This window comes from Parus major, chromosome 4 (assembly GCF_001522545.3).
Source record: "Parus major isolate Abel chromosome 4, Parus_major1.1, whole genome shotgun sequence".
Classification (NCBI taxonomy): Eukaryota; Metazoa; Chordata; class Aves; order Passeriformes; family Paridae; genus Parus; species Parus major.
In genome coordinates this window covers 3,081,318-3,109,140 of record NC_031771.1, presented here as the reverse complement: position 1 = coordinate 3,109,140, position 27,823 = coordinate 3,081,318, and the positions used below count along the sequence as shown (strand labels likewise).

The window sequence follows — 27,823 nt, the reverse complement described above, 5'->3', positions numbered from 1 at the left end:
CCGATCCCGGATCCGAGACCGATCCCGGGCCCGATGCCGCCTCGATCCGCCCGATGGGGGAGAGGCGGCACCGCCCGGGACCCCCCGGCAGACCCCAGCAGCGCTCGGCCCCCGCACCCCCGGCCAGGGTTCCACGGTCTCGGCCCCGCCGCAGCCCCGTGAGCCGGGCTCGCCCCCCAGGCCCCGCCCGTCACCGTCTCCTCGGCCCGGGCTCCCGCAGCGCCGAGAGCGGCTGTGGGCGCTGCCCCGCACCCTGCCCGGCCACAGGAAAGCACGACAGGATTTCATCCAGCAGAGGAGCCCATGCCATGAGTTCCTAATTATTTATTTTTCACCTTTGACACATAAACCATCAAGAACAGGGCGTTGTTAGCTCCTGCTTCGGCAGGATTTGGTACCAAACTGCAGCTCACTGTCAGTGCAGGGCACTGGGAAATAAAGATGGGTTTTTCCCTAAAAAACTGCTCTGTCTTCATCCCAGGGGATGTGGTCTGAGAGGGGACATCTGGCCTCAAGGGGAGTGCAGGGTGCAGGCTGAGCAGGTTTGGGGGCCAGGAGTCTGACTGCAGCAATTGGATCTCCATCCCCCTCTGCTTGCTTCCCTCTCATCAATTCCCCAGGCAGGACCAGCAAGGATCACTGACATCCAAAAAAAAAGTGTCTCTCCTTCCTGAGGATCAGATCCTGTCCCGAGTGCACAGGGCTTCCCACTCGTGGGGTGCACAGAATGCTTTTTCTCCTCTTGCCCTTCACGTTGCTCCCAGAATCCTCCACAGATCCTGAGGTTTCATGGCCACGCATCCCTGTTTTTCCGAGTTAATGATTTAAACCGGTTGGGATTTCGGAGGCGCTGGCACCCAGGCCCCAGGCGGCAGGCCAAGGATGCTTGCCCTCTGGGATTAATCATTCTCCTGGCTGCTGACACTGCCTCCATAAAAACGTCGGGATGGGATTCCCGGTGCCGCTTCCCGGCAGGAGGAGGGGAGCCAGCTCCAACATGAGGGCAGCTCTGGGCCTGCTGCTGCTGCTGCTCTTGGCCGCTGCACACGCGCTGCACCGAGGTAAGGGTGCGATCCTGGGGCTTTGCTGGCCCCTGGGATGAGGGACACGGGGCTGGGCCTCCGTTCCAGAGGTTTTCGGTGGCCTCCCCTCTCCCAGCCTGCAGCCAAACCTCTGGGCAGGACCAGAGAGGAAAGGGAAGGGGTGGGATGATGGTTTGATATCCAGGATGCCACTTTAGGGTGATGCTGCAGGAGGTGGGAGAGCACAGAACTGCAGGGATTGGCTCCTTCTCTTCCTGAAGGAAAATGGGATCTCCTGACCCCCCTGACAAGCACCATTCCTCTGTAAAATTCATCCCTTGGTGGAAACGATGCTCTGCCACCCTTTGCTGCCTTCTCAGCTCCACAGGGAATCGCCCACCTGCCAAAAAACACCTAAAGCTCTCCTCTCCCACATGGCTTTATAGAAATCAACAGAAATGCCACAAGCTGGGACTGACAGCCATTCCTGCCAGGAAAGAGATCTGCCTTTTCCATGGCTTCCCCTTTTTTGGCAGCCCCCTGCCTTCACCCTACTCTGTCATTCCCAGCAGGGCCTCAATGTCCCGGCCCAAACCCCTGGATTTTGTGGAGGTGACCCTGCCCCACACTGTAATCCCAGGAAACGCTGTTTACCCTGCTGGTGCCAAAGTCTGACCCCACAGAGCCTGTAACACAAATCGATCGCCTTTTTCCAGGGATGACAGCATTGCTGGGAATGTTTTCACTGCTGGCTGCTCCGTGGACCTGGCCCCAGAGATCCCAGCCCTTATGGTTTCCAAGCCCCGCCAGAAAAACCAACCCCACATATTCCTTACTCAAGAGCTGCCATATAATTTACCTGTAGCTCTCCCAGCTCCAGAGAGGGTTTTCTCCCTGCCCCTTTCCCTGGCTGCAGGGCTGGAGCAGTAGCCTGGATACAAGGGATGCTTCTCCCAGACCTGCTGTGCCAACATCTCCCCAGGGAAAACAAAATCCTACTTGGAAAAAGAAGTAGTGGAGAGAAAAAATGAACTAACCTCAAGTGAATAAAGCAGCGTGTTCTGTGGTGGCGGAACATTCCTTGTTCCCTACTCAAAATTCCTCCTTCTCCTGCACTTCCAGGGAAATCTTATGTCCGGGAGAAAGTCTGCCAGGAGTACAGGATGCTGGGAAAGGAGAACTTCCGAACCCTGTAGGTACCTCCTGCTGCTGGTGCCCGCCCAGGACGCTTGACACCTGAGCCAAGAACAGAAAACAGTAAATAGAAATCTTGGAAAAAGGCAGATGGATTCAATTCATCAAAAAAGGGGAGATGCAATTCAACCCCTGGACTCTGATTGCTTTTGCAGGAAAAAAATGTTTGATCCGTTGTTGAATTCCTCAAAACCAATCAAGTACCCAAACAATTAAGAATTCTGACACACAGTCCCCTGTAAGTGGCATCCCCTGGCCTGGAGGATGTTCCAGTTCTTTCCTGGCTCTTTTCCAAGGAACACGCTGTTATTTCTCTCAGCACCGCAGCCGACACGGTTAAACCCATTTGTGCAGAACAATGCTGTAACATGATTTCTGCTTGAAGATCAAGGCTCACCTGGCTCTCCCTCTCCTTGCTCCCAGGACCATCATCACCAACAGCCGGAAATATTCCAATGGCACCTTCGAGGAGATCTCCCACCTCGTCCGGGAAATCGTCTCCCTGGCCGAGACGTGCTGCGCCGATGGGGCCGACCCCTCCTGCTACGATGCTGGGGTGAGAGTGACCCAAAAAAACGGGTAATGGATCCCAAAACCCGGAGCTGGGATGGGGTGAGTGTAACCTCCTCTCTCCCTCCCGCAGTCCACGGCGCTGTCGGTCAAATCCTGCAGCGCGGACTCGCCTTTCCCAGCGCATCCCGGCACGGTCGAGTGCTGCAGGCACGAGGGGCTGGAGAGGAAGCTGTGCCTGGCTGCCCTGCAGCACCCACCCCAGCCCCTGCCCCGGTACCTCCAGCCCTCCGACAAGGAGCTGTGTCAGGCCTTCCGGGAGGATCCCAGGGAATTTGCGGATAGGTGAGCCAGGCTGGGACCCACTGAGCCCAGTGCCATGAGCTGACAGCTCGAGGTGGTACCTGGAGAGGGTTCCCATCCCTTGACAACCTCCAAACCCCACTCTCACGCTCCCCATCCCCTGATCCCAAGGCGCTGGGTCTCCTTATCCCATCTCTGCCGCAGGTTTCTTTATGAGTACGCCAGCAGCTACAGCCAGGCTCCCCTGCCTGTGCTCCTGGGCTCCACCAGGAGCTTCCTCTCCATGGTCTCCACCTGCTGCATCTCCTCTGCACCCACTGCCTGCTTCCTGAAGGAGGTGAGACCCTTTGGGGCGCTGGGCTCGCCCCCATCCTCGCTCCCCGGGGAGCCAGGCAAGCACGGTGCTAATGGCCCTGGGAAGAGGAGGACATTTCCACTCTCTTTCTGTGGCAGAAACTGGAGAGGAAAACCCTCTCCCGACTCACCCTGACGTCAAACCGGATTTGCTCCCGCTTCTCGGCATATGGGAAGGACAAAGTCAGCTTCAGGTACAGGGGGAAAGGGCCTCTCCATCCTGGAACAGGGGCTGGGCTGGGAGAGGATTCCTCTCTCCTGCTGCAGATCCTGTTGGCAGGCAGCATTCAGAAACACGAGCTGTAATTCTGCCCTCAGTCCCTGGAGACGCTCCATGCACACCACAGGTGCAGGGCAATCCCTGAGCTCCCCATCCCCTCCCTCCCGCATCCCTGCTGGGAGCTGCTTCCTGGGAAAGGGGATCCGAGTCCCCCTGAGCCCCACACTCCCTGTGCTCCACAGCTACCTGGCCTCGCTGGCTCAGAAGGTTCCCAGTGCTTCCTTCGAGGACCTTCTCCCCCTGGCTGAAGACGCTGCCGAGGTGGCTTCCCAGTGCTGCGACTCTCTGGCCGAGGACTGCATGCAGAAGAAGGTAGGGGAGGCTGGATCCCAGCCCAAACCAGCTCCTGAGTCCCAGCAGGATCTCAGGGAGCTGAGGGGACCTGCACATCCCCTGCTCCCTCTCCGCAGCTGTTGGAGCACACGGCCAAAGTCTGTGCCGCGCTGTCGGCCCGGGACGGGCGCTTCACCGACTGCTGCCAAGGGAAGGACCTGATGGAAAACCATTTCTGCATCCTGGCCATGCTCCCAGCGCCGGCTCCCAAGCTGCCAGAGGCATCGGAGCTGACCAACAAGGAGCTGTGTGGCAAGGAGGGAGCTCTCCATGCCACCAGGTGAGCGGTGCAGTCACGGGACAGAACCCTTCAAGCTGGAAAAGACCCCGAAGATCATCGAGTCCACCCAGTTCCTGACCCTGTTACGTGCTTAGCTCATTATGGGGATAACCGGGGGAACAGCCTCGATTCCCTCAGGGGAATTCGTGCCCCAGGGGCTGCACAAAGATGCCCAAAGCGGCCCCCACACCTCTCTGAGCAGCACCCATAATGAGAACTCACCGGTGACCGCTCGTTCCCCGCTCCAGGTTCCTGTTCGAGCTGGCACGGAGGCAGCCCAGCATCCCCGACGCCGTCCTCGCCAAGCTCTACGACTCCTCCGGGAAACTTCGGGCCGAGTGCTGCTCCACCAAGGACCCCTCCGCCTGCTTGGACAGCAAGGTGAATGGTGTGAGGCTTCTGGGGGCTCATCCTTTTCCCCCTTATCCCCACCGAGTGCTCCCCAAATCCCCGCCGAGGCTTTTCCCAGCCTGGTGACTCCCACCCTCTGCCCCCAGCGCAAGCGGATGAAGGCGGAGCTGCTCCCCTTCCTGGGAAAGGCCAGCCAGCTCTGCGGGCAGTACAACAACCTGCCTTTCCTTGAGTTCAAGAAGAGGTAAGCTTTTGCCTTCTCCCCCGACAAAAAAACACCCAAAAAAACCCCATCTGGATCACTGGATGCAATCAGAGCTGGTCCAAAACGTCGAGGATGCAAAGCGGAGCCCACCCGGGCGTGCATCCCCCCTCCCCAAAAGCCGCGTGGGGCCGGGATGCCGCAGCTCCCGCTGTAACCTGGCTCCCCACGCCCGCAGGCTGCGGGAAAACCTGAAACAAGCGGAGCCCCAGGCCAGCCCGGCGCAGCTGGAGCAGCTCCTGGAGCAGCGAGCATCCTTCGCCTCCACCTGCTGCCTCCCGGAGGCTCCCCCGCTCCTCTGCGCCTCCAAGGTAGGAGCACGGCCCCTCCTGCCCCTCCTGTGCCGCCGAGGGGCCAGACCCAGCACCGGGACTGCCCCTCGGCTCTTCCCTCCTTCCCCAGGTGAGCTCGGAGCTGGGGGAAGCCTGTGACAAGGAGTCCTGCCTGCTGGCCTAGGGGCCCGGCAGCAGGGATCGCTTCTCCAGGAGCGAGAGCACAAGGCTGAGCTCTGTGAGCACGCAGGAATGGGGGACATGGCGAGGGAGCAGCAGGGAGTTGGGCTGGAGGACGTCCTGCAGATGGAAGCTGTCACCGAGCCCCCAGCTCCCTGCCACCCTTGCGTTCCTGCAGACAAAATAAAGAGAAGTCCCCACGCTGCTGGTGGAAAGGCTTTGCTCGCCCTCGGGGCCGTGGGGAGGGTGGGAAGGAGGAGCAGCTGTGCCTCCACATGCACATCCCAGCCCTGATCCTGGGAGCTGGAGCTCTAAAACACTGAGGGACACCAAGGAGAGCACACATCAAACGCCCCCAAGGACAGCAGTCTGTGGGTGTTGGAGCATTCAGCTCCCTGGAGCCAACGGGGGGACCCTGGGCACCCCCAGCCTCCCCACCTGCCCCCGTGAGCCCTCCCCAGCACGGGTGGGGTTTTGGGGGTGCTGCAGGCAAAGAAACCCCGGCTCAGGCTTCTTTGCTGGGTGGCAAACCCAGCCAAGAAACAGCAGGAAAATCCCCCGAGCCCTAATGTGGCATCTTTGTGTACAACACACCCAGCAAGGGAGGCAGGTAATGACACCTGGGTGCACAGAGACGGAGCAGAGTGATAAAACACAGCCAAGAGCGAGAAGAACTCCCTGTTCAAGCTGGCTCATCCCTTTTCTGGGGAGCACTGGCAGCCCCTGCATCACTGCTGAGTTTACCTGCAGTGTGAGAAACAAGGTGGATTTGGCTGGCCCATCTCCTGCCAGAGCCCCTCTTATTTTGGGGTTCAAAACTGGACAGAGAAGAAAACTTTCTGTTGGTTTTATTTCCCCCCAAAGATCCCACTGACCTGGGACTGCACTGGAGCAGCAAAACCACTGATGCCAAGGCACTGGATCTACTCACCACCCTCCTGTTACAGCCAGCCTTTGGCATTTATTTTCCAAAATATTAATTAATGCCACCCAAACATACTCAACGGCTGTCCAAAACCAACACAAACCATAATCCTCTTACTAAAACCACCAGATTCCTTGGAAAATTTGGGCTGCTTGTGCCTGATGCCAGCCAGCATCACATCCCCAGGGATTCCATCCAGCCCTTGCCAGCCTGGCCATAAACCAGCTGAATTTTGGGGATTTTTATTTGGTTTTTTAATACCAATTTTATTTTTAAAAATTGGTATTATTATTATTAATAATAATAATATTTATTTTATTACCAATTAATTTCATTTCCCAGCTCTCATTGCTCCTGTCCTCAGAGCCCTGAGGTGGATTTACCTACTGCCTCTCTAATCCATTCCCAAAAATGTAAAGGAAGCAGCAAAGTTCCTGATTTAGTTATATTTTTTTAGTTTGGTTTTTTTTTTAATCCCCAGCCTTCTTGCTAAGAACAACAAATCCTATCTGCTCTGTTCTCCAGGAACTCATCAGCTTTAGGGAGGAATTCAGTGGCAATGCAGGAATTCTGAGGTGGCTTCCAGGAAAGCATTATTTCATTACAACCAGGGAATGTAGGGCTGCCATGGGAAAAACCCAATGAGAATTACTCGAGGCACTGAATAAAAGAGCTCCAACTTTTACCTGGCCACTGCTCCATGAAGCATTATAAAAAGACTAAAATTGTTGGTTTTAGCCACCTCTGAGACCTGCAGTGCCTGCTTTTCCCAGCCCTTTTTGGGCCAGCAGCATCCCAGCCACCAACTTCAACCTCCCAAAAAACACACAGGAAAAAAACCTCATACCTCCATTTTATTTTATTTGCCTCCCAGACTGTGCACAGCACATTCCCAACAGGAACAGCAAGCATTTTTCTCTTGGCTTAGCCAGGCCCAGCACAGCCTGGGGATTAAAAACCATTTCCATGGTGGGGGGGATCAGCTCACAGGTGCTGCTGGTGCCTCTCAGATCACAGCAGGGCTTCCAGCAGCTGTGTGGAATCTGGAATCCATTCTTCCTTGGTGAAAGTGCCCCAAAAAAACATCCCTAGGCACCTCAGGGCCATGCTGCATGTTTGAGTGCTGGGATGAGCCAGGGCATCATTGGAGTCAGAGGCACAGAGTGCGTGCCCTTATCTCTGATACCTGGCTCTGACATCCAAGAAAACACTGAATTTCATATACACCATGAAAAAAACTGTTAAATAAAATAGAAGTGTGAGTATGTAAATTAGAGAGATTTCCTAAGTCACTGGGTGAAAAAGTTCAAGTTTAGAGTTTAAACTAGTTTAGAAAACAGAAAACGAGATGGAAGATTTAGAGTGTTGTCTCTTGTCCTTCTTTCTTCTTCATCTTCTTCTTCTTCTCCAGGTTTTTATGTAGTAACAAATGATTGAATAAAGAATGCTGCAGTGCAGCACACAAGTGTTAAGTCATTAAGTCACTAAGAAAAACAATTTACGTGTCTATTGTTGAGTAAAAATGAGTATAAAGATAAAAGAACTGCGTATTTCAAAGCCATTTTACGCCATTCAAACCAATTTAAACCAGACGATAGTGAGTTGAACAAAAAGTCTAAAAAAGACCTGCCAAGTCTATCAATAATACATTAATAAACACGAAAAACAAGAGCCTAGCAAAGCGTTAAAGCATCCTTCCTAACAAAGAAAAAACTAAGATAAACTAAACTCCCCGTGCAAGAGCATCCCAAAAGAGCTCAGCCCTGAAAAGACCGAGATCCAACAAGGGCACAGCAGCAATTCCCGAGGGACTGGCAGCCCCGGGGTGGTCATTGCCCTCTGGATATGTGATGCAGATCCCTGCGGCGGTCTCTGCTCTCACACTGGCACGCTTTGAGCTGAAAAATCAGCTTTTCAGGGCTTCACACAGCTCCTGAGACACCCCCAAGCCCCTGCTGCAGCAAATCACGCTGCCAGCTCCAGCTCCCGGGAATCCGCCCGTGAGGATGAGCCCGGGCAGGAGCAGAGGGCTGGAGCTCAGAGCAAACCAGTTTGCCCAGCAGCTGCTCCCACGCTCACCAGTTGGAGCGCATCCCGTGCCTGGCAAGGGCAGTGCCAGGCTGGAGGGGTCAGTCCTGCCCTGGCGCAGCAATCCGGGCCGTGCCCGTGCCGGGAGAGCGGAGCCCGGGGGCAGGAGGGGTCAGCGGCTCTCCCGGGAGGCTCCGGCCCCCCAGTGCTCCCAGTGTCCCCAGCAGCAAGTGGCAGGGGCGGCACCAAGAGCCCCCAGGGCCGCAACAGCAGGGCGCCCTTGGAGCGGGAGCTGCTCCCGTGATGGGAATTGGCAGCGGCTCCACCGCGTCCCCATCCCCCGCGGAACGGCGTGGGAGACACCGGGGACACCCGGGCCCATCCCGGGATGCTGCTGCTGCCCCCGCACAGGGTCCGTGCCCAAACCCAGTGCCAGAGCCACGGGGGAAGGAAGGAAGGAAGTGAATCCATCACCTGTGGCTGCCCGGGCAGGGTCCGGACCGCAGCTCCGGGGGAGACGGGAGCCAAGGGCTCCGCTACGCCCGGTTCTGCTCCGCTTCACACCCATTTTCTATCAGTTTTTCCCGCTTTCCCTCACCCGCTCCCGCCCCGGGACACGGGGACGCCCCCGGCTCTCCCCCACCCACCGTCGGGAACCGGGAGGGCGCCCGGGGATGCAGAGCTCGGCTCGGTCCTCACGGAGAGACGCGGCGGCAACGGGAGCAGCTCCAGCACAGCCCCCAGGCACCCGGAACGGGACCCCGAGCCCGGCAGATCCCCGTGGAGCCGGCACCGGGAGCCCGAGCCCGGCAGATCCCGGTGGAGCCGGCACCGGGAGCCGGGATCGGGACGGAGGAGCAGCTCAGTGTCGCCGTCTGGCGGCCCCCGCGCCCGCAAGGACATGGGCGACACGACGACACCTTTCCGGCACCCCTTTATTCAAGCCGCTGCCCGGTTTTAGCCGCTGCTGCCGCCCGGGACCCGCCCGCAGGTACCGGGAGCTCCTGCGGACACAGCGGGGCCCGTCGGCCTCGGCACCCGCCCCGGTGCGGGGCTCCGGTAGCACCGGCTCGGTCGCCCCCACCCCCGGCTCCCTTGCACCTTCACGCGATGCCCGTTTCCCGCACATCTTCACTTCTGGATGGTGAATCCTTGTTCAGGGTTTCCATTTCTTCTGCTTTCCTCTTCCTACGCTGCCTCCGACAGTGGCTTGAGAGGAGGGGGAAAAAATCGTGAAAAAAACCACAAACAAACAAACAAGAAGCAGAAGGGGGCATGACAGTGATGCTCCTCTCTCTCCCTCGGCTTTTACCCTGCAGAAGATCCATATGGGATCGCAGCTGCCTACCAGCCCCAAAGGAATGTCCCAGGCACCTCCCAACACGTGCAGGACCGCGTCCCACCAGCCTGGGACAGCCCCAGTTCCACCGGGCTGGAGCCAGGGGAGCTGGGCAGGGTTTGTTCCCTCCTACCTTGCCCTTCCCGGCCCTTTCCCTCACGTACTGACTGCAGAGGCAGATGCCGACGATGAGGATGATGAGGGTGACGATGGCGGCGATCAGGGAGATGATGACGATCTGGCCCTGGTCCCCTCGCAGGTAGAACAGATCCACCCTCTCGCAGCGAGCCCCGGTGTAGCCTCTCTCGCACCTGCCCCGGGGCACAGGGGAGGCACGGGCCGGTCCCAAAAGCTGCCGAGGTGCCCCTCCGACGCTGCTCTCCCGGGCACAGCATCCCTCCCCGTACCTCCGTGTCCCCGCGGGGGTGACTTACACACAAGCCGGTGCCTGCTCGGCCACGAGGAAGCGGCACCTCCCTCTGACACAGTAGTGCTGGAACTCCTCCGGGCACCGGGAAAAGTGGCTGTGCCGCCGCAGCTGCGTCCCGTTCCCTGCGGGCGACAAGGACGAACAACACCCCCAGAGGGGTGACGCTTTTGCCCAGAGGCAGCAGCGTCCCTGAGCCGCTGCATCCCCGCAGCAGCTCCTGAACCAGCCCTGGGATGCCGCACGGCTGGACGGAACACCTGCTCCCCCTCTCCTTTCCAAGACCTGCGGCTCCACCCTCTTACCTGTGCATGCCTTGGCTGTGCCGCAGCTCAGCCCCTCCGTGCCGTGGCCGGCAGTGATGTTGGTGTCGGCGCTCACGCAGCTGAAGAACGCCAAGCCTGGAAGGCAGCGGAGGCAGCTCAAAGGGGGAGCCCCAGTACCCCAGCGCCCACGGCCCCCCTCGGCTGGCAGCATCAGCTTTTCCCCCAGGGCCGGGAGAAGGGAAAGCCGCGGTCCCCGCCTGCCGCCTCCACCCGCCAACGCCCCAGCACGGGGGTCTGGGAGGCAGCCTGCTGGGGTTTGGACCGCACAGCACAGGCAGCTGCTCCTCTGGCCAGGAAGGATGCGGGGAGGGATCCCCAGGGAGATCCGGAATCATGGAATCACTGATTGGTTTGGGCTGGAAGAGACTGTAAAGTTCGTCTTGTTCCAACCCTGCTGCCATGGGCAGGAACACCTTCCACTATCCCACGTTGTTCCAAGCTTTGTCCAACTTGGCCTTGGACACTTCCAGGCATGGGGCAGCCACAGCTTCCCCGGGTAACCTGTGCCAGGGCCGGCCCACCCTCACGGGGAAAAATTCCTTCCCAATATCTCATCTAAACCTGCCCCTTGTCAGTGTGAGGCCGTTCCCCTTTGTCCTGTCACCTCCGTGCCCTTGTGCCAAGTCCCTCTGCAGTTCTCTCGGAGCCCCCTTAGGCACCGCAAGGCGCTCCCAGGTCTCCCTGGAGCCTCGCACAGCCTGGGCGAGCAGAGGGGGCCGCCACGCTCCCGGTGGCCGCGGGGTGAGAGCGGGAGGCGGCCGATGCCGTCAGAGCGGCGGTAACCGGATCGCTGGCATACCAGCACTGACTCAGCACGGCCCTCCCCAGGGATTCACCCGCCGTGGTGGCACCCAGGGAGCGGGGACAGGTCCTGCCTGCCGGGCCAGGCTGCTGGGTGACTCCCGAGGAGGTGGCTCGCCGAGGCGGGGCTGTTCCCATCCCGAGCGGGTTGCGCTTCGAGGCTTCCCAGAGAGCCGAGAGTTTGCGCGGCCAAATCCTGGCAGCCTGGTCTCCCTCTCCCTGTTTCCTCACCCGGCACCTTGGAAACAGCGGTGGAAGCCGCCCAGCCAAGCCTCCGGAGCTCCCCCCGCACTGCGATCCAACAGCGGGGACATTCCCAGCACACGCGTCCCTCCTGGCTATGCCGAGCCACCACCGCGCTAAGGACGTGCTGCGGGGCACAGCGCTCCGAGAGAGGCGAGGGAAGGGAACCCACCGCCCCACCCGGCCCGGCAGCAGGGTGGGAGCTGCCTGGCGGGAGCCAGGGATGAGCCATGGGGCGGCTGCACCCCTGGATCCAGCTGTGGGCGGCGTGGGCATGCGGCGGGACAGGGAGGGAGGCTGACTTCACTCCCGGTGACCGAGTTCACAGCTCGACATGGAAAAGATCCCCACCAAGCTGAGCTCCCCACCCTTATTGCAACCAGATGCGGAGTTCTGGCATCCTCCGGGCTGGCAGCTCCTTGGCAGGACCGCCCTGGTGGCAGTGCCAGCTCCAGAGGGAGCGGGGCTGTGCCCACCCACAGCCGGATCCAGAAGCTGCAGGTGCAAATGCCCCCGTCCCTCTGATGCACCGCAGACCGGCCCCACTATCTTGGGCTGCGCCCTTTCCTGAGCAGAGATAAGCCAGGAAAGTATCCCAAACACTGGATTGTTTTGCTGTTGACACCCGCATGCTCTCTCTCCCGGGAAAGCCCGAACTGCAGGAGAGCAACCACCCAGGACGCTGCCGTGGTCTGAGGGGACACACCAGCCGCAAAAACAGGTCGGCTGCCCTTGGTTTCCTCCTGCCAGCACAGGTTTGGCAGGTTTTGCCAAGTGCTGTCACCAGCCCTGCCAAAGGGCCAAACCCAAAGTGCTCCCTGCGGAGAGAAAAGCTCCCCCGAAATCCCAGCGCTCTCCGCCAGGGAGGGTGTCAGCGGCCCAGCCTATCCGTGCTTATTTCCTGGCAGCCACGAGCAGCCACCTGTCTGCAGCTTCCCGCTTCCCAAAAACTTAGGAACTAAGGTGGGAATGCTCACACACTTTGCTCGATAGGCGCTGGCTCCCCCGCCCCCGGCATCCCACATTCCCGGCGCTGCCAAGGATGGCTGTGGGTGCTCAGGCACCCATGAGCATCAACAGGTGCTAAAAGCATCCCAGTCCCGCTCCAGGATCCAGCCATGCTGGCCCCAAGCGATTCAGGGATTTAGGGGCGCGGGGAGCAGTGGATTGGGAGGGTGAGGAGTTCCAGGGTGGGACCCGGGGGCACACGGGAGAGCCCAGGGACAGGAGTGGGTAAACACCAGGCTGGATATAGAGGAAGGGCTGGGATGGGACTGTCCAGGGGGGCACGGGGAGTTACTGGAGAGACACCGGGATGGACACTGGGATGGGACAGGGCGGCATCAGGATGGGGTGTCAGAGGGGGGAATACAAGGGTTCGGCAGGATGGGATCAGGGGAGAAGCAGCAGGATGGGATGGGGGAAGCAGCAGGACAGGCAGGGGGGAGCACCGGGACGGGACCGGGAGGCAGGTGCAGGATCATCAGTCTGGGACCAAGAAGCAGCGCGACGAGAGAGAGAACAGCGCCGGCACCGGGGGTGACACCGGACCGGGCCAGCGGAGGTGACACCGTGCAGGGCCGGGACAGCGAGGAACACCCTGCCAGCCCCTGGGTATCCCGGGACCGGGCAGGTGGCGGGGCAGAGGGACTCCCGTGCTTACCGGAGGCGAGAGCCAGGCAGAGCAGCAGGGTACCGGGGCCACCGCCCGGGGCCGGGGCCGCCGCCGCCTCCATGCGCGCCGCCTGCCCGGTGCCCGGTGCCCGGCAGCTGCGGCGGGGCGGGGCGGGGGCGGCCGCTCTGGCACCACCGCCCTCCTCCTCCTCTTCCTCCTCCTCCTGCGCCTCCTCCTCCTCCAGCTGCGCGGCTCCCACCCCGCCGGAGCCATCCCTCGGCGGGGTGGCGGTGCCCCCGAGCCGTGTCCCCTCCCGTGTGTCCCCTCCCACGCGTGTGCCACCTCGGACCAGCCACGCCTGGCCTCGGCCTGCCGGGGGGCCTCCAGAAGATGCCTCACCCCGAATCGCTGGGGATGTGGGCGGCGAGAGGGATCCCCCATCCTGCCATCACGGGCTCCGGGCATCCCCTCTCCAGCGGGACAGAGGACGTGCAGCCAAGCCCAGCCTCGTCTCCCCAAAGCCTTTATCCCCGGCCAGCTCGTTGTGAAAATTTAGATTTATTCACAGCGAGCGGCTATAAAACACCCTCCCAAGAGCCTTGGCAGGGAATGACGGCAGCTCCAAATTATTCTGCGAGGGGCTGTGCCTTCGCAGCAGCCCTCCGCACTCTGGCCTCGGGGGGTATTTTTTGCCTCGGAGTGTGTGGGAGGATGTTCCCGGTTCCCTGAGTGACATCTTGAGGAACAGAAGAGACCCACGGGGGATGGAGGGTGTCCCCCCGGTGCTGGCACGTCCCCTCCTGACGCCTGGGGCTGCTCGCTAGGGATGCTTTGCCGTGGGCTGGCGCTGTCCTGGCTCCGAGAGGAGCCCGCCAAGATAAAAAGTTTTCTTAAAGGAAATGTTTTGATAATGGGTCTGCTTCTCTCGAGAGTTTCTCCCGGCAAAGAGGGGGAGCTGCCCCCGGGCCCGCGTCCTTACAGGCGCGAATTAAGGTGGAAATGAAAGACTGGAAAGAACGGGTGACCTCAAACCGCAAGCTGGCAGCTATTAATGCAAGCGCTGGCAGCCACCCAGCCATGCCATTTGGCTGCTGGCCAGGGGGTGAGCAAGCTCCCTTAGCTCTGGCCAGCCAAAAATTCCTGCTGCAAGCTCCGGCACACCGGTACCGCCGGCCCCTCGGCTCACGGCCACCCCGGCTCCCCGCCAGCGGACCCCCAAAAACAGGCAAAGTGTGATAAACCACAAGGATGGTGCAAAAGCTCTGCTGGGGGCTTGGGCAAGACCAGCAAAACCGGCAGCTGGGTGTGGCACCAAGAGGAGCTGGCTTCATCCCGGTGGGGTGGGCAAAGGCAGGGAGCAGGCAAAAAATTCCTCGTGCCCACCAAAATCGAAGTGTCCCTCCAGCATCCTTCGTATGTGGATAAAACTGGTGGGGAAAAGCATTTTAAAGAGATTTTAAGAGAGCTGGGACCCTCGGGGGGGGGGGGGGGGAGATGTTGCCAGAAGCAATGGTTTTCCAATGAAACTGGAAACAAAGTTATCCCCAAAAAAAGCATCTCTGCCCGGCCCTGTCCCCCGCTCTGCTGAGAGCTCCCGCGCTGGGAGGAGCAGGCAGAGGTGACCAGCAGGTGGCAGCTGGAGCCCGAGGCTGGTGGCCCTCAGGGGTGCTCCAGAGCCCGGCCCTTGGCACCCCAACACTCGGCTCGGGCTCGGCGTTCACAGCCAAGGCCACGGCGAGGAGCAGCGGCTGTGCCCAGCCCCTCCCTTCCCCTCCAAAATCTCCTGCCCGTGGGAGCGTGCAGCACCATCAGCAGCAGCAACAACAATAATAATAAAGGACGTGAGATGAGAAGCAGGGAGATTATCACGCTGTTCCCACGGCGGCACCGAGCTCCCGCAGCAACAACAGCGCTCTTTTCCCTCCTCCCGAGCAGAGGAAAGGTTTTCAAGGAGAGCTGAGATGCTGATATTGCCCGACACCCGTCTGCCTTAGGAACACCAGCTGGATTTTCTGTCCTGCTGTTTTAGGCCCTGAGCCAGGATCCATCCTGAGAAAACGCCGCACAACAGAGCAGAGGGTTGAGTAACCCCAGTTAAAGACAGCTCGGCCGCAGCCTGGGCTCTGTAAATCCTTTTCCATAGTGAGCATGCAAAAGCCTGGGGAGGATGAGTTCAGCCCGAAAATATTTCACCCGCAGCACAGCTCTTTCCAGAAGGAAAGAGGTAGGAAAATGGTTCTCGTACCTCCTGCTGTGCCACAGGTGTCTCCTGGCTGCATCCTTTGGGCACTGGGAGCTGCATTTTGGGAGCTGTTTGTGCCCTAGGAAGGTGGGGCCCTGGCTGCCTGGCTCCCCTTCACTCCTGTACCTGCGTTGTCCCCCGCCACAGGCACCAGATCCCCTCTAGGCAGCAGGCCAGGGGATCCCCAGGGAGCTCCAGAATCCTGGAATCACACAACAGTTTGTATTGGAAGGGACCTTAAAGCTCTTCTTGTCCCAACCCTTCCACCAGCCCAGGTTGCCCCAAGCCTTGTCCAACGTGCCCTGAACACTTCCAGGGATGGGGCAACTACAGCTTGTGCCAACAACCTGTGCCAGGACAGGGCCATTACATCCATGTGGGAGCTGGCACGGCCCCGAGGATGGAGAGGGACAGGCGGCAGTGGCACAGAGCACCACGCCAGCTCCTCGCTGTGCGACACCCGCCGGCGCCGTGTGGCACTCAGCATCCAGCCCCAGCTCCTCACCCCAAGCCAGGCGGACCCGTCCCATCATCCCTACAGTCAGTCCCGGGCATCCCCCGGGGCTCTGTCCGCATCCCGGCGGTGCCGGTCCCGCATCCCGGGGCCGGCAGGTGCCGCTGTGGGCCGGGCGCGGGCGGGGGGCGGCGGCGGGGGCCGGGCCGGGCCGGGCCGGGCTGTGCGTCCCTCCCGCCGCGGCTGCCAGCGCCGCCGGCACCATGGGCTGCTGCTGCCGCCTCCTCTTCGTCGCCTTCCTCCTCCTCCTCCCGGCAGGTAAGAGCCCCCCGCCGCCGCAGCGGGATGGGCAGGGTGGGGGGACACGCCGGGGACCCCGCGGTGTCGGGCTGGGAGCGATGGGGATGGGGAAGGAGGCAGCCCCGGTGCCCGGCTCCTTGCCGGAGAAGGGCTCCGCAGAGCCAGCCCCCGCCGCGGGTCCCGCTCGATGACTCAATGACACCCCCCAATGACGGCGGGGAGGTCGGGCGGGAGGTGTTTCACCCTTCTTTTCCTCACCCCTCGCCCCTCGGAGGCGTCCCCGGCAGAGTCCCCGACTTGCCTTGGAAGAGGACAACTTGATGGGACCACCAGAGTCCCCTCACGGTCACCCCCTGCCCGGGCTGGACTCGCCCCCAGCCCCGCATCCCCCTTCCCTCCACGGTCGCCGCTTCCAAGGAGCTTTTACGGCTCTCCCCGGCCTTGGGTGGAAGCTCCGAAGCCCCCGGTGCTTTCCCCCCACCCCCGGCCGCACCAGCCTCCCCATGGCACAGAAACACCCGATTTGACATTTCCCCACCCCGAGAGAGTCAGCGGAGACGCGACAGCGAGCGCAGGTCACCCCTCCAGCCGCTTTTAATAAACACGAGGAGCTGCTCGCTCGGCAGCGTGGAAAACACACTTGCATAACCGCGGGGAGAAATCCATGGGCTGAGCTGTGGCTGTCACATCGCTGCCGGCAGGGCAGAGCGGGGGGACCGGGATGAGCTCCCGGCACAGCCCGCAGCGAGCCCCCAGAGCAGCCGCCGGGCTGGGTGGGGGCTGCAGGACCCCCCAAAGCATCGCCCCGGTCAGCAGGTGGGAGATCTTCCCTGGATGAGTGACCCCAGAGGTGAGAGGGAGAGCAGGATGAGTAATTCTCCCTGCGAAGGGGGGATTTGCCGGCGAGCTCCCGATCTGTGCTTTCCGAGGAAATGCGTTTGGGAGGGATGGGGATGAGCCTTTTTGCTCGGCAGGGATGCTAGGGATGCTCTCTCTTCTCCTTCCCGGGCCCCTGCCTGGCCCAAATTTGCCCCTGAAGCAGCCAGTCTCTGCTGGGAGTCAGCCTTTGGGGCTGGGAGGCGTTTTTTTCCCAGCGCCCGGGCCAAACCCAAAGCTGTTCCCACGACCATCCCTCTCTAAAGCACCAACGCCAGCCAGGCTTGGCAGAAGAAACAGAAAAGATTTTCCCTGCACTGGGGTCCCATGGCTCTCAGGCTGCTCCCAAATAACCCTGGAGCATCTTTCAGATGCTTTCTACAACGTTTTTGTCCTCGGTGAAATAATTCTTTAAAAAAAGAAAAACAAACAAACAAAAAACCCACAAAAAAACCAAAAGAAAAACTAAAAATATGCACCAAAAAAAATCCCCACAAAAACTGCATATATAGATATTTTTATATATATTTATATATATTTATATATATTTATTTTATATGTTTATTTTTTAATATATATATTTATATATATATATCTATATATATATCTGACTTGGGAGGAAACACAAATCACGATTTAAATATGCTTCAGGCACATTCTTCAGGACTAAATGACAGCGAGGACGTCACTGGCCAGGAGTAAAATAAGTCAGGGCTTTGCCTGGCCACGTAATGAAATAACAGCGTCTCGCACAAGGAAGTTTTTATCCTGTTATTACTCCTTACTCTGGAAGCAAATTGAAACCTGCTTTGCTTTCCTGACCTGGTGCCCAGCCCTGAGCCTGCTCTCCCCTTCAGCAGTTCCCCCTGTGCCCCAGCTGAGACATTTTTAAGTACCTTTTAGAAGCAGCTCTTGGCTTTTAAGGTTTTGAGTGCTTCCTCTTGGAGGCTCCGGGGTGGAAGAGCCGCTTTTTGGGCTCTTGCAGCATCGTGGATTGTTTTAAGCTGCCATGGAGGAGGCAAATCTTTAGGCACTCTGCTCCCCCGTGAGCTGAAGGATGGGGGAATTGGGTAATTATCCCCTCTCCCAGCCCAAATGAGCAATCAGCCTCTAATACCAGAGGATGCTCTAAAATTCCTCTGCCAAACCCAGCTGCTTCTCCCCCTGGGAGCGGCTGGGACGGGGCTGATGCATGTTGGAAGCTGCTCCTAGAAGCACTAATTAGCAGCCAAACAGCCAGCCAGGAAAATTAGGGGGACTGGGGAGTTGTCACCTGGGCAGAGCTGCTTCTTGCAAAACTCCTGGCTGGCTCCAGAGCCATATCCAAGATATGTGCCTGGGAAAAAGTGTTGTGAGGTGTCCCAAGCAGGCAGGTCCAAGGAGAGAACAAAGAGCATCCCATGGGATCATTTACTCCCCTTCCCCAGGGAAATGAGCACAGCCTAACACCTGTTTGCATGTTTCAAAAACATAACTTGAAATACTTAATGTATTTTTTCATTATTTAAAGAAGAAAAACATCATTTTAGAAAGAGCTGCTGCTATCAGCTCCTGCTTTCCACCCCATGTCCTCATCAGATACCTCTGGCTGTAAAGGTTGACCATTAGCCAGAGGGGGTTTTGTCAACTCTCAGGAGGAAAAAAAAAACCACTTAAAAATTCCTCTTCTGCTATAATTTCATTGCAGCATTCAGGCTCAAGGGCTTCACGAGCTGAATAATTAAGTTTTGGTGGGGGGAAACACCAGACTTCCTCCGCATGGAGGGTGGGTTTGTTGCACCAACAAAATCCTCACCTCTGGGTTTGGATGGTGGGGCAGGGGAAGGACCTGGACACCCACCCCAGGCAAGGAAGGAGGGACAGTGCAGCATGCAGGGAGGCACGTGAATTTTACAAGCTGTTTTCAGCTGGGAAGAGCGGAGACTGCAGGGTGGTGGAGCTTCCCTGCTGCTTCCTCAAGGGGAGTGTGCCCTCAGCAGCATCCCTCAGGGCCTGGAGGCTGTGCAGGAGGCAGCCAGGCCTCCACATCAGCTCCTTCCTCCCACAGAACAGCCCGGAGGAGAGCACCAGCTGCTCCCCAGGCAGGGAGAACCTGGCTTGCAATCTCTCTTTGCCAGATTCCCAAAGCACCCCCCCTCGTTTATTTTTGTGGATTTTGCTCTTCCCTTCTGCAAGGGGCAGGCTGGTGAATCCGGGGAGGAGGAGGAGGATACCGATGGGCTGGCTCAGCAGCAGCCCCATCCTCAGGGAGGGACATCCCTGAGGTGTCCTGGCTGGCTGCATGGCTGGGACAGAGCCTGGGGATGGCGAGGGACACACGGACACGGCGCAGGGATTTCTGTGGTGGAGCCGTTTCTCTGAGCCACGGAAAGCTTCAGAGCAATTAGGCCTAAACCACTTAACGACCATGCAGCAGAATAAAACTAATCATGCAGGAAGCCAGCTTGGCTTGCCCGTAAATCAGAGCAACTGCAGATTTATTGGATCTGATGGCCTTGGCTTCTCCTCACGGGCAGGGAATAGCTTTGCCTTTTACCTGTTGGCGTTTCTGGCCTCTGCTTGTCCCCCTCGGTTTCCTCCTCCTCGCGGAAGTGGTTTCGTTCCATGGCCAGCAGACCTTGGCACGGAAAACAGAGGGGATAGAGCAGGAAAGAGTGGAGCAGCACATCAGCCAGGGGTGCTGCTGCTAACCTTGGGGGTCACCAGCATCCACATGCAGTGCTGGAGCTTCGCTGCACAACCTCAGGCTGGAGATACCCCCCAGGAGTCACCGCTTCCCATCACTGATCCAGCTGGGTGCTCCCTCTGTGAAGGCATGAAAAAGCTTGGTGAGCGTGAGGCACAGCTTAGAGCCTGCAGAACTGCTCCCAGAGCTCCCCACCATCCCTATTTCTTGTGGATAACGAGGCAGGAGTCCACAGCAGCCCCCCAAAAGAAGAAAGGCACAAGTTGAAGGCCCAAAGCAGCCACCACATCCTCTGTGTTCCTTTCCCCTTCCGTTGCAGCACAGAGCTCAACCACAGCCCTGTGCACTGCAGATGGGGCCTCCAGCCAGCGAGGAGGGAACATCCCCAGATCCCAAACTGCTGCTGGTGACAGGGGAGGTGAGGCAGTGCAGGGCTGAGCAGCTGGAAAAACTCGTTGAACCCAAAGCAAAAACCAGTCTGGCTCAGTCCTAGCTATTTGAAGGAGAGCTTTTGCCATCCACAGCCAGATGCTGCTGGTTTCGTAGCAAAGAAATACAATGAAAATGATGCCTGAGCATTAACAAGGGGGAGGGGAGCCACCAAAAACCAGCACAAGTTATGGGAATCCCCAGCCACAGAAACCAAAGCTGAGCCAACGAGGTCACGAGCAGGAAATCCTTTACTTACATTTAAATATAGATTGTTTTATTGCTCTGCATCACTTAACCTGGTTATAAACCAAGGCACACTCAGGGGACTCAGGGCTGTTCTGTCATCAGCATTTGGTGAGGAGCAGCATAATACAGAACAGGCAAAAGGTCCTTCTTTGCTCACTCCTGTGATTAAAGACCAAGGTTTCTGCTGAGTTTTGCTTTAAAGAGCGGTGATGCTTACGGATGCTCTTGGTTACTCGCGGTTTTTGGGTGTTTGCCCCAAAACCAGCTGCTAAACTGGCACAGGAAGCGGTACCCAAGCTGCCTGCACAAGCACAGCGTGCTCTGTGTGTCCAGCAGCTCTCCTTGTTTTTCTCCTGCTGTTGCATTCCCTGCTCAGAACAGGTGGTGAGATTCCAGTCGGGATCTGCTGCCTGGTCTGGCAGGCGGAACAAACAACATCGGTGTTATGGAAACTCTGATTGTCCCTTTGGCCTTGGCTGCTAGGGGAGCATCCCTGGCTGCAGCTGGGGCTTGGGTGCTCGAGTTCATTTGGGCTGAGAGCAGGAGTGTGGGTCAGGTCATGGGGATCCTCCTGTGGCCGGGTCAGAGGCGATGAGTTCTGAAGTGAAGCTTGTTAAAAGCTCTGTCTCTGCCTTATCAGTGGGTGTTTGTTTGCTGCAACGTGGCTGCTCCCATCTGATGTCATTCACTCGGGCTGGAGATGTTCTCTGGTGGCTTTTATGCTGCCTTTCAGCTGGCAGAGCAATTTGGGATTTGCTGCAATGGCTTTTGGAGTGCCTGGGAAATGCATTGTGGAGAGGCTGCCAGCCCAGGTCAAGCAGCTCTTTCCCAAGAGGAGCTTGAGCATTGCTCAGCTGCTGCAAGGGCAAGACCTGCCCCTCTCTGTGAGGCTTCCAGGAGCCAGGAGAGCAGCACGGCAGTAGGAGGGAGAGATAATTCATCAGGCTCATTCCTTAGGTTGGCACATGATCAGGGTTAATATTCCCCAGGAGCAGGATATTCCAATGACACGGCTTTGGGCTCTTCTTTCCTTGGCTGTTTTCTGTATTCCTGGTGGAGAAAATCTAGGAGAAGGACTTCCCAAAGCTCCTGTGGGGCTCTGGAGTGTGGCACTTCTGCTTTCCCAGGTGGATTCCTCATCCTGGCAGTCCGCTGCCTCGCTCTGTGCTGGATTCCAGCAGGGTGGTCAACCGCCTTAAGTGAATTAGATGAGCAAATTCCTCAGGGCTGAGCTATGCTCGGCATCCTCTGGGAGCTAACATCCCTCAGACCCCCTGACAGCCCGTGGCCGAGGTGTTTTTAGCCTTTCAAGTCATCTGAGTGAAAGAGTTGTAGCTGTCTGTTTTGTCCCTTGTTCCGGGGCACTCCTCTGCTTCTGCAGCAGCTCCTGCCAACCAGGTGTTGGGCAAACAAAGAAAAACTCTCCTCACCTCTTGCTTTCCTTTTGGTTTTCCCTTTCAGCTGCATTGCTTAGAGGTCAGGACTTGCAGATAAGCTGGATGCCACCCATGGATGGGACAGGCTGCCATCTGGGATCTGGATGGGGACGTGAGGAGCACCAGCCAAGGGGGCCCCAACCCCGTTCCTTTTGTCCCTTAATCCTACCTCCATTCAGAAGCAGCCTGCACTGCCTCTAGGATCATGGATTATCTCCTCTGGGTGAGCCCCCAAGGGGAGTGGCTGGGTCCCAGATGACCTCTGGAGCTGCTGGAGGAGGAAAGGGACAGCACAGCGCTGGCACAGGCAGGGATTGCTCGCAGGGAGAGGCAGGGAAGGCTGAGCTGAGCAGTGCCTTCGGTGGTGCTCGCTCTCCTGGGAAGAGTCCCTGTGACTTGTGACCTCCTTGGCTGGGAGCGCTCAGCCAGCAGCCAAAGATTGTTCCTGCCTCCAGTTCTGGCTCAGCCTCCGAATTTATACCCCTTAGATATTATCGGAAAGTTCCTGACTCATCCAGGCTAGCAACGCTGCCAGCTTTCCCAGCTCCCTATCGGTTTGCCTCCAAAGTTCAGGCAGATCATGGGAGCTCTGCTGACCCCGAGCACTTTGGGACATCAGGGTGGCTTTGCAGAGAGGTGGAAAGCTGCCTGTGTCCCTGAGAGTCTGGGAGTATCTGCATTTCCAGGGGTAACAAACTTCCCAGGTGCTCCCAGCCCTGGGAGGATCCTGCTGTGCTTGATGGGCTCGTCGGGCTGCAGAGGCTGCCTGGCACCTGCTGGAGAAATCTGAAATGTTCCAGGAGTGTTGGGGCAAGGATGATGGAAATACAGACGGATTCTGAACCTGGGTGTGAAGCATCCTTGGTCCAGGCCTCCCTGCTGCTGTGGTGGCCGGATGGTTTATCCAGTAGCCAGATTCCAGCTTGTCATTCCCGTCCTCCTCCCCGTCCCACGGTTTGTGTCCTCAGCCTGAGGAGGGTGAAAGCTCAGAGGCATCTCCAAGTGCTTCTCCTCAGGAAAGAAGAGCAGCCACTGCCTCAGTCCCACCTCCAAGACCCCTTTGCTTGGGAAATGGGGTCCTTCAGGGACCAAAAAAAAAGACATTTTGGCTGGATTAACGAGTCCCTGCTCGCCAGTGCCAGATCCCATTGTTTCTACACACAGGCACTGAATGTTTCTGTCCTCCCCACTCATGATTAGTTCATTGCAGCTGGAGTGAGTTCCCTCTCTTCCCAGCTTGGGGATGCTCTGGGGGTGTAAATGAACGAATACACGGAATAAAAATGCCTCCCGGGGCTGGCACGCTCTTCCCTCATCCCCACCACGCTTCAGGGGACCAGAGCTGGACCAGTGCTGAGTTCAGCCCTAGAAAGGGGGGGAAAAGCCCCAGCAGTCAGCTGGTGGGGACAGAGGGAGAAATGACTCATCTTCATGCAAAGAAATGGAGAGGAATGAATGAATGCACAAGGAAATGGGGGGAGAGGAGAAAGAGACGTCTTGTGTTATCACTCCCAGCTGCACGGTGGCTGCTGTGAGGAGGAGCTTCTCCCCCTGCTGCTGGGAGGAGATGCTGGGAGGAGATGGAGGGGGTGATTTGGGATGGGGGTATCCCAAACTGGGCAAAAAAATGAGGCCGATTCATGCCAGCACAACTGGTCTGGTTTAAACCTCACCTCTAGGTGCACAGCTGTATTTCCCCTCTCTTTTTTTCAGATGGCTCTCTCCGTTTTAAATCCCAAACTTATTTCCAGCTGAATTCCCAAGCCCTTTAGGGCTCTCCCAAACACCAGCTTGCCCCAGGGGTTGTCCTGTTACTAACATTTCTTTGTCTCGCTCCTAGGGCTGGGTGATGACTCCCCAGAATCATCCCTCATCCCCATCCACCCCCCCTTCCTCTGGGGGGGTGTCCCAGTGAAACCAGACTCCAGGGATGCAGATGTCCCCACACCAGCTCCTGGCCAGCCCTCCCTGCCCCTGTCCACGGGACCTTCTGGAGATGGGACATCCTCCAGGCCCCTGGAGGGGGATGGCCACAATGCCACCACGCCTGTGGCAGCACTGTCCCCTGCTCCTGCCTCCGTGGCCGCCACAGATGGTCCCTCTGAGGCCCCCAGCCCCACCTCGGTGCCACCCACCTCGGAGACAGCCCCGGCTCTCCGGACAGCAGACACTGCCACGATGGATTTGGGGGCAGCTTCCAGCCCCACAGACACAGCTGCACCATCAGCTCCCTCCTCCCTCCCCGCCGGTGACCCCTCCTCGCCTCCCGGGATGGCCTTGTCCCCAACGCCCGTCCTGGCGAGCCCTGGCGCCACCCAGCCACCGCTGCTGACCAAGGATGTCCCTTCCCTGGGGACAGTGGCCATGGCATCGAGCCTGGCCATGGAGCCAACATCCCCCCCAGTGACTGTGGTGAGCCCCACGGAAGCCGAGGCCTCTGAGAAAACCACCGGGGTCACCGTGGAGGAGGTGCCGCGTGCCCTGAGCGCAGGTGAGCATCGCCGCTCCCCGGGAGAGTACAGAGAGCAAGTGTCAGCCTCAGGCTGCTCAGGTAGGAGGGGCACACCTCCCCTCCCCAAACTGGAAGGGAAGAGGTGGTCAGCTTCCTGAGAGCATCGTTCTGCAAAATTCCTGGAGGAGCCTTGTGTCATCCGATCCACCGGCAGAGACCGGGAGTGGTAGATAACAAATCTTGGTTGCCTGGAGATGTGAATAAAATCCTCAGTTCTAAATTTGACTTGAAACACTTAAGGACGAGAGGAAACAAATGGCTGGATGGTGGGTGCAGCCTGAGCTAGGATGATGCAGGCTTTAGTTTCTCCTCACGGAGAGCTCAGGAAGCTGACACGAGCTTCTCCCTGTCCCCTTCTGCAAACACGAGTAGCTTCAAAGTGCTCCACACGGCTGGAAAAGGGGAGATCTGGAACATTTCCTAGCCTTGGCTCAGCATTAAGTGCTGCCTAGTGCTGGGAGGAGCATCAAAGAGCCAGTCCATAGCAAAGCCCAGCTGTGTTTCATCCTACATGTTACCTGCTCTGCATTTACTGGAAAAAAAATAAAAACAGAGCGGGGCCCGGCATCCTCTTTGGGAAGCAGTGAGGGGATATTCCCCCCCATCAGAGATGGCTGGCGTGGGTGAATCGGGAGCAGCTGGGCTGTGGGGTGAGTGCCATGGAGCTGGGACCCAGTGGGGCTGAACCCTGCCCTCTCTGACGTTCCATCCACAGGGAGCATCGTGGCCATAACCGTGACGGTCATCGTGGTGGTGGTGCTGGTGTTCGGGGCAGCCGCGTACCTCAAGATCAGGTAAGGCTGGTTTTGGGGCGGCCCCCCGCCTCCCCCAGGCTCCCTGCAGCCCCTCTCACCATCACAGGGGCGATGCAGAATTCCATCCCCGTCACAAAGGCCCGGGAAGAGGCGGTTCCCGAGCGTGGCAGGGCAGCGTGCAGCCTCTGGTGCCAGCGCGGCGCCGTTCCTCACCGCTCCTGTACTGGAAAGCAGAGTTTCAATCCCTCATTTTGCAATAGCCCTGCTCAAATGCCAGAGATGCTGCTCAGCATAGTCATAACCAGTAATTATCCCTTGGGAAAGCTGCTGCCGTGGGTCTCGCTGTCACTGGGACAATAAACAGCAGCAGAGCCCAGTGCTTGAGCATCCCTAATGAGGCTTTGCTGACAGCCGAGATGAGCAAAGGTCTTGTTTTAATTCCCTGCCCTGTCCAGGCTCATTCAACGGGGGCAAAATTCGACCTGGGCTTCTCTTCACTTCTCCTGGTCCTTCCTCTTAAAATATCCCAAAGCTTGACCTAGGGAGCCCTCGCATTAGTATTTCTTCATCCCGTGGCAAAATAACTAATAAATCCTCAAAGTAACTGTTTTGCTTTCCCTGGCAGGCACTCCTCCTATGGAAGGCTTTTGGATGACCATGACTACGGCTCCTGGGGCAACTACAACAACCCTCTCTATGATGATTCCTAGCAGGGATGAAGAAAGAAACCCCATAAACCCTTAATTTATAAGCGCTTCTGCAGCAGAGCATCCGCTGTCGAGGAGATGCCGGGCACGGAGCCCCTGCCTCAGGCAGGATTTCCAGGGGTCTGGTGGATGACAGGAGCTGGAGAGTGGGTGTGCAGTGCTGACAATAAACCTGAATTTTGGCCTTTGAGCAGGAAACCAGGTTCTGGGGCAGGTCAGCCACTTGTTGGAGACAAGGGAACCCAAATTCCCCAGGGGGAAGGGCTGGGGAGGTCAAGGGAGAGGACGGAGGTTCAGCCAGTGCTGTGGCATCCTTTGAAATGCTGCTGCTCTGTGATTTGGGGGTGGGGTGGGGAGTGAGGGGCTGCTGAGCCAGAGCCAGCAGTGTGCAGGGGTCTCCTGTGCTTTCACGTGTCCCTTTCCCTAAAATCGCTTCCCTGTGTGTTGCCCTTTGTGAAATCCTTTGCCTCGTCTCACCAGGAACCACAAACAGTTATGGGGCTGCTCAGTCTCTGCTCCCTTTCTTTTTCTGCAGGTGCTTCCACACGCAGAAGTTCCTAATTTAATTTTTTTTTCCCATTTAACTGTGGGGGTTTTGGTCCCAAAGCAGCCCAGGAGCCCAGGGGAAGATGCACTGACCACCCATTTCACACACGTGGCTGCTTGCTCCACAGCTTTGTTTCCGTTCCTTAAAAAAACTTGGCTGCTAAAATACAGCGGAGTGTTCTTTTAATCCCCAATCCGTGTGCAGCTTTCAGTGTGGGAAGGCTGGGGGTGGCTGATGGCAGAGCTGGTTTGGGAAGGGGATTCTCAGCTGCTTCTCCCTCGGGCTAAATTCCCTGCCAGTGGAAAGCAAAGCCCTCAGTCCACGTGACCTCAATAAATAAATCAGCACTAAATGGCGCCACAAAATTTTGGGGTGTCCCGGTACAGGTGGGGCAGGCTTGGGAACAGGCTCTGCTGTTCAGCCTGCCTCCTAAATGGAGCATCCCTGGAAACATCAAAGCTTGGGGCGTTTCCATGATTGCTTCCTGCCAGAGATGCATCATCTCCAGATTTCCATCGAGTGAGTGTAATAAACGTGGCCACAGCAGGCACCTGGAAAGGTCAGGAGAAACGAGGGCAGCTCTGCTTCCCAATAGGAAGTGCAGTCATTGTGCATTTTCCTTTTCCTCCTGAGCCTTTTTCAGCCTGTTCAGGGGTCCGTCCTTTCACCTCTGCTGTGTGTTCCCCGAGCTCTTTTTTGTTGAAACGTGGTGAAAACAAGAAAATAAACCCGTGAATTGTTGTTGCACCTCCCAGCCACAGCCAGCCTGGAAAACTGTTGGGGCTGGGAGTGTGCACAGGGAAGCACAGGGTCTGGAGATGTTTAGGATGAAAAAAATTCCTTTTCACCTTTTTGGCACCCAAAAAGCAGTGAATTAGTCTACCTTGGCTAAGAAAAAACCACAAACTGGGTAAAAAAACCCCACCATCCCTCTTCTCTGGAAATAAATTGGGTGCTGTGTGCTGCTGCTGCTAAACTGGGGGAATAAAGGGAGAGGAAAAGCCATCACCTCCACTTAAAAATATATAACCCCAAGGTATTAAACTCCTTTTTCAGGAAGGAGGACACAAATGGGGTGTCAGTTTTCCTGCTCAACCCTGTGCCTCAGAATGAATCGCTCTCTCTTGCCTACAATGCAAGGAAGAAGCTGTACATATTTTGGGGGATATCCCAGGGTAAAAACAGCTTCCTCACTTCCCTGGGATCAGACACCCTTCCCAGTGCCTTTTTTTCCCTGTGCAGCTGCCCTGTGACATGGCTGATATGGAGATGGATGATGTGTTTCCATCTGCAGAGCTGTTTGCCAGCACGAGCCGAGGCACAGGGCAGCCTAGGGAACAACAGATGCGTTAACCAAGAGAATAAAGCACTTCATTTTGGGGGGGTAATGCCCTCAGAGGGAGGAATCCCGTGTTCCAGGCAACAGCTTCCAACACCCCTCTCACATTCCCACCTCAGACCCTCTGGTTTATCCGAAGGTTTCTTTCCCACACGAGTATAGCAGGGGAAAAGGGGGAAAAGCAACCAAGACACTCCATAAAAAAGGCCTTTTTTCCTTCAAAAACAATGGGGTTAACCCTGCTAC

At 57.8% G+C, this 27,823-nt stretch overlaps 3 protein-coding genes and 1 long non-coding RNA gene across 5 annotated transcripts; 2 read left to right on the top strand and 2 right to left on the bottom strand.

Annotated features, from left to right (window-relative positions):
* The first annotated feature begins 931 nt into the window (after positions 1-931).
* GC (GC vitamin D binding protein) lies at positions 932-5,546 on the top strand. The gene is made up of 12 exons (XM_015624013.2): positions 932-1,061; positions 2,145-2,214; positions 2,640-2,772; positions 2,860-3,071; positions 3,234-3,366; positions 3,483-3,577; positions 3,846-3,975; positions 4,074-4,276; positions 4,525-4,657; positions 4,774-4,871; positions 5,068-5,200; positions 5,292-5,546. Exons 1-12 carry the CDS (start codon positions 947-949, stop codon positions 5,343-5,345), a joined length of 1,509 nt encoding a protein of 502 aa, XP_015479499.1. The 5' UTR covers positions 932-946; the 3' UTR covers positions 5,346-5,546.
* On the bottom strand, positions 1,030-2,698 carry LOC117244233. Its single transcript, XR_004496908.1, has 3 exons — positions 2,614-2,698; positions 2,060-2,258; positions 1,030-1,422 (listed from the first exon to the last, which is right to left on the bottom strand). It is a non-coding gene; the product is annotated as an uncharacterized LOC117244233 (long non-coding RNA).
* Positions 5,547-9,209: 3,663 nt separating the features above from the next.
* On the bottom strand, positions 9,210-19,729 carry BTC (betacellulin). Of its 2 annotated transcripts, none has more exons than XM_033513561.1 (5): positions 19,454-19,729; positions 10,366-10,461; positions 10,068-10,185; positions 9,798-9,944; positions 9,210-9,503 (listed from the first exon to the last, which is right to left on the bottom strand). In XM_033513561.1, the coding sequence occupies exons 1-5, from the start codon at positions 19,521-19,523 to the stop codon at positions 9,398-9,400; spliced, it is 537 nt and encodes a 178-aa protein (XP_033369452.1). In that variant the 5' UTR covers positions 19,524-19,729; the 3' UTR covers positions 9,210-9,397. The 2 variants fall into 2 exon arrangements, with proteins under 2 accessions (XP_033369452.1, XP_015479506.1); XM_015624020.3 differs by lacking the exon at positions 19,454-19,729 and adding an exon at positions 13,094-13,166.
* On the top strand, positions 15,953-26,424 carry PARM1 (prostate androgen-regulated mucin-like protein 1). The gene is made up of 4 exons (XM_015624016.2): positions 15,953-16,059; positions 23,558-24,208; positions 24,945-25,023; positions 25,610-26,424. Exons 1-4 carry the CDS (start codon positions 16,005-16,007, stop codon positions 25,692-25,694), a joined length of 870 nt encoding a protein of 289 aa, XP_015479502.1. The 5' UTR covers positions 15,953-16,004; the 3' UTR covers positions 25,695-26,424.
* The last annotated feature ends 1,399 nt before the right edge of the window (positions 26,425-27,823 follow it).

Bases quoted from the DNA above. Each gene is read 5' to 3' on its own strand.
- BTC (XM_015624020.3), bottom strand. From the start codon at position 13,166: ATGGAGGCGGCGGCGGCCCCGGCCCCGGGCGGTGGCCCCGGTACCCTG. The intron at 9,945-10,067 runs GTAAGTCACCCC...GCCCCGGGGCAG, and splicing joins GAGCAGGCACCGGCTTGTGT to GTGCGAGAGAGGCTACACCG. The intron at 9,504-9,797 runs GTACGTGAGGGA...CCTCCTCTCAAG, and splicing joins GGCATCTGCCTCTGCAGTCA to CCACTGTCGGAGGCAGCGTA.
- GC (XM_015624013.2), top strand. From the start codon at position 947: ATGGGATTCCCGGTGCCGCTTCCCGGCAGGAGGAGGGGAGCCAGCTCC. The intron at 3,072-3,233 runs GTGAGCCAGGCT...TCTCTGCCGCAG, and splicing joins CCCAGGGAATTTGCGGATAG to GTTTCTTTATGAGTACGCCA. The intron at 3,367-3,482 runs GTGAGACCCTTT...TTTCTGTGGCAG, and splicing joins CTGCCTGCTTCCTGAAGGAG to AAACTGGAGAGGAAAACCCT.
- PARM1 (XM_015624016.2), top strand. From the start codon at position 16,005: ATGGGCTGCTGCTGCCGCCTCCTCTTCGTCGCCTTCCTCCTCCTCCTC. The intron at 16,060-23,557 runs GTAAGAGCCCCC...TCTCGCTCCTAG, and splicing joins CCTCCTCCTCCTCCCGGCAG to GGCTGGGTGATGACTCCCCA. The intron at 24,209-24,944 runs GTGAGCATCGCC...TTCCATCCACAG, and splicing joins GCCGCGTGCCCTGAGCGCAG to GGAGCATCGTGGCCATAACC.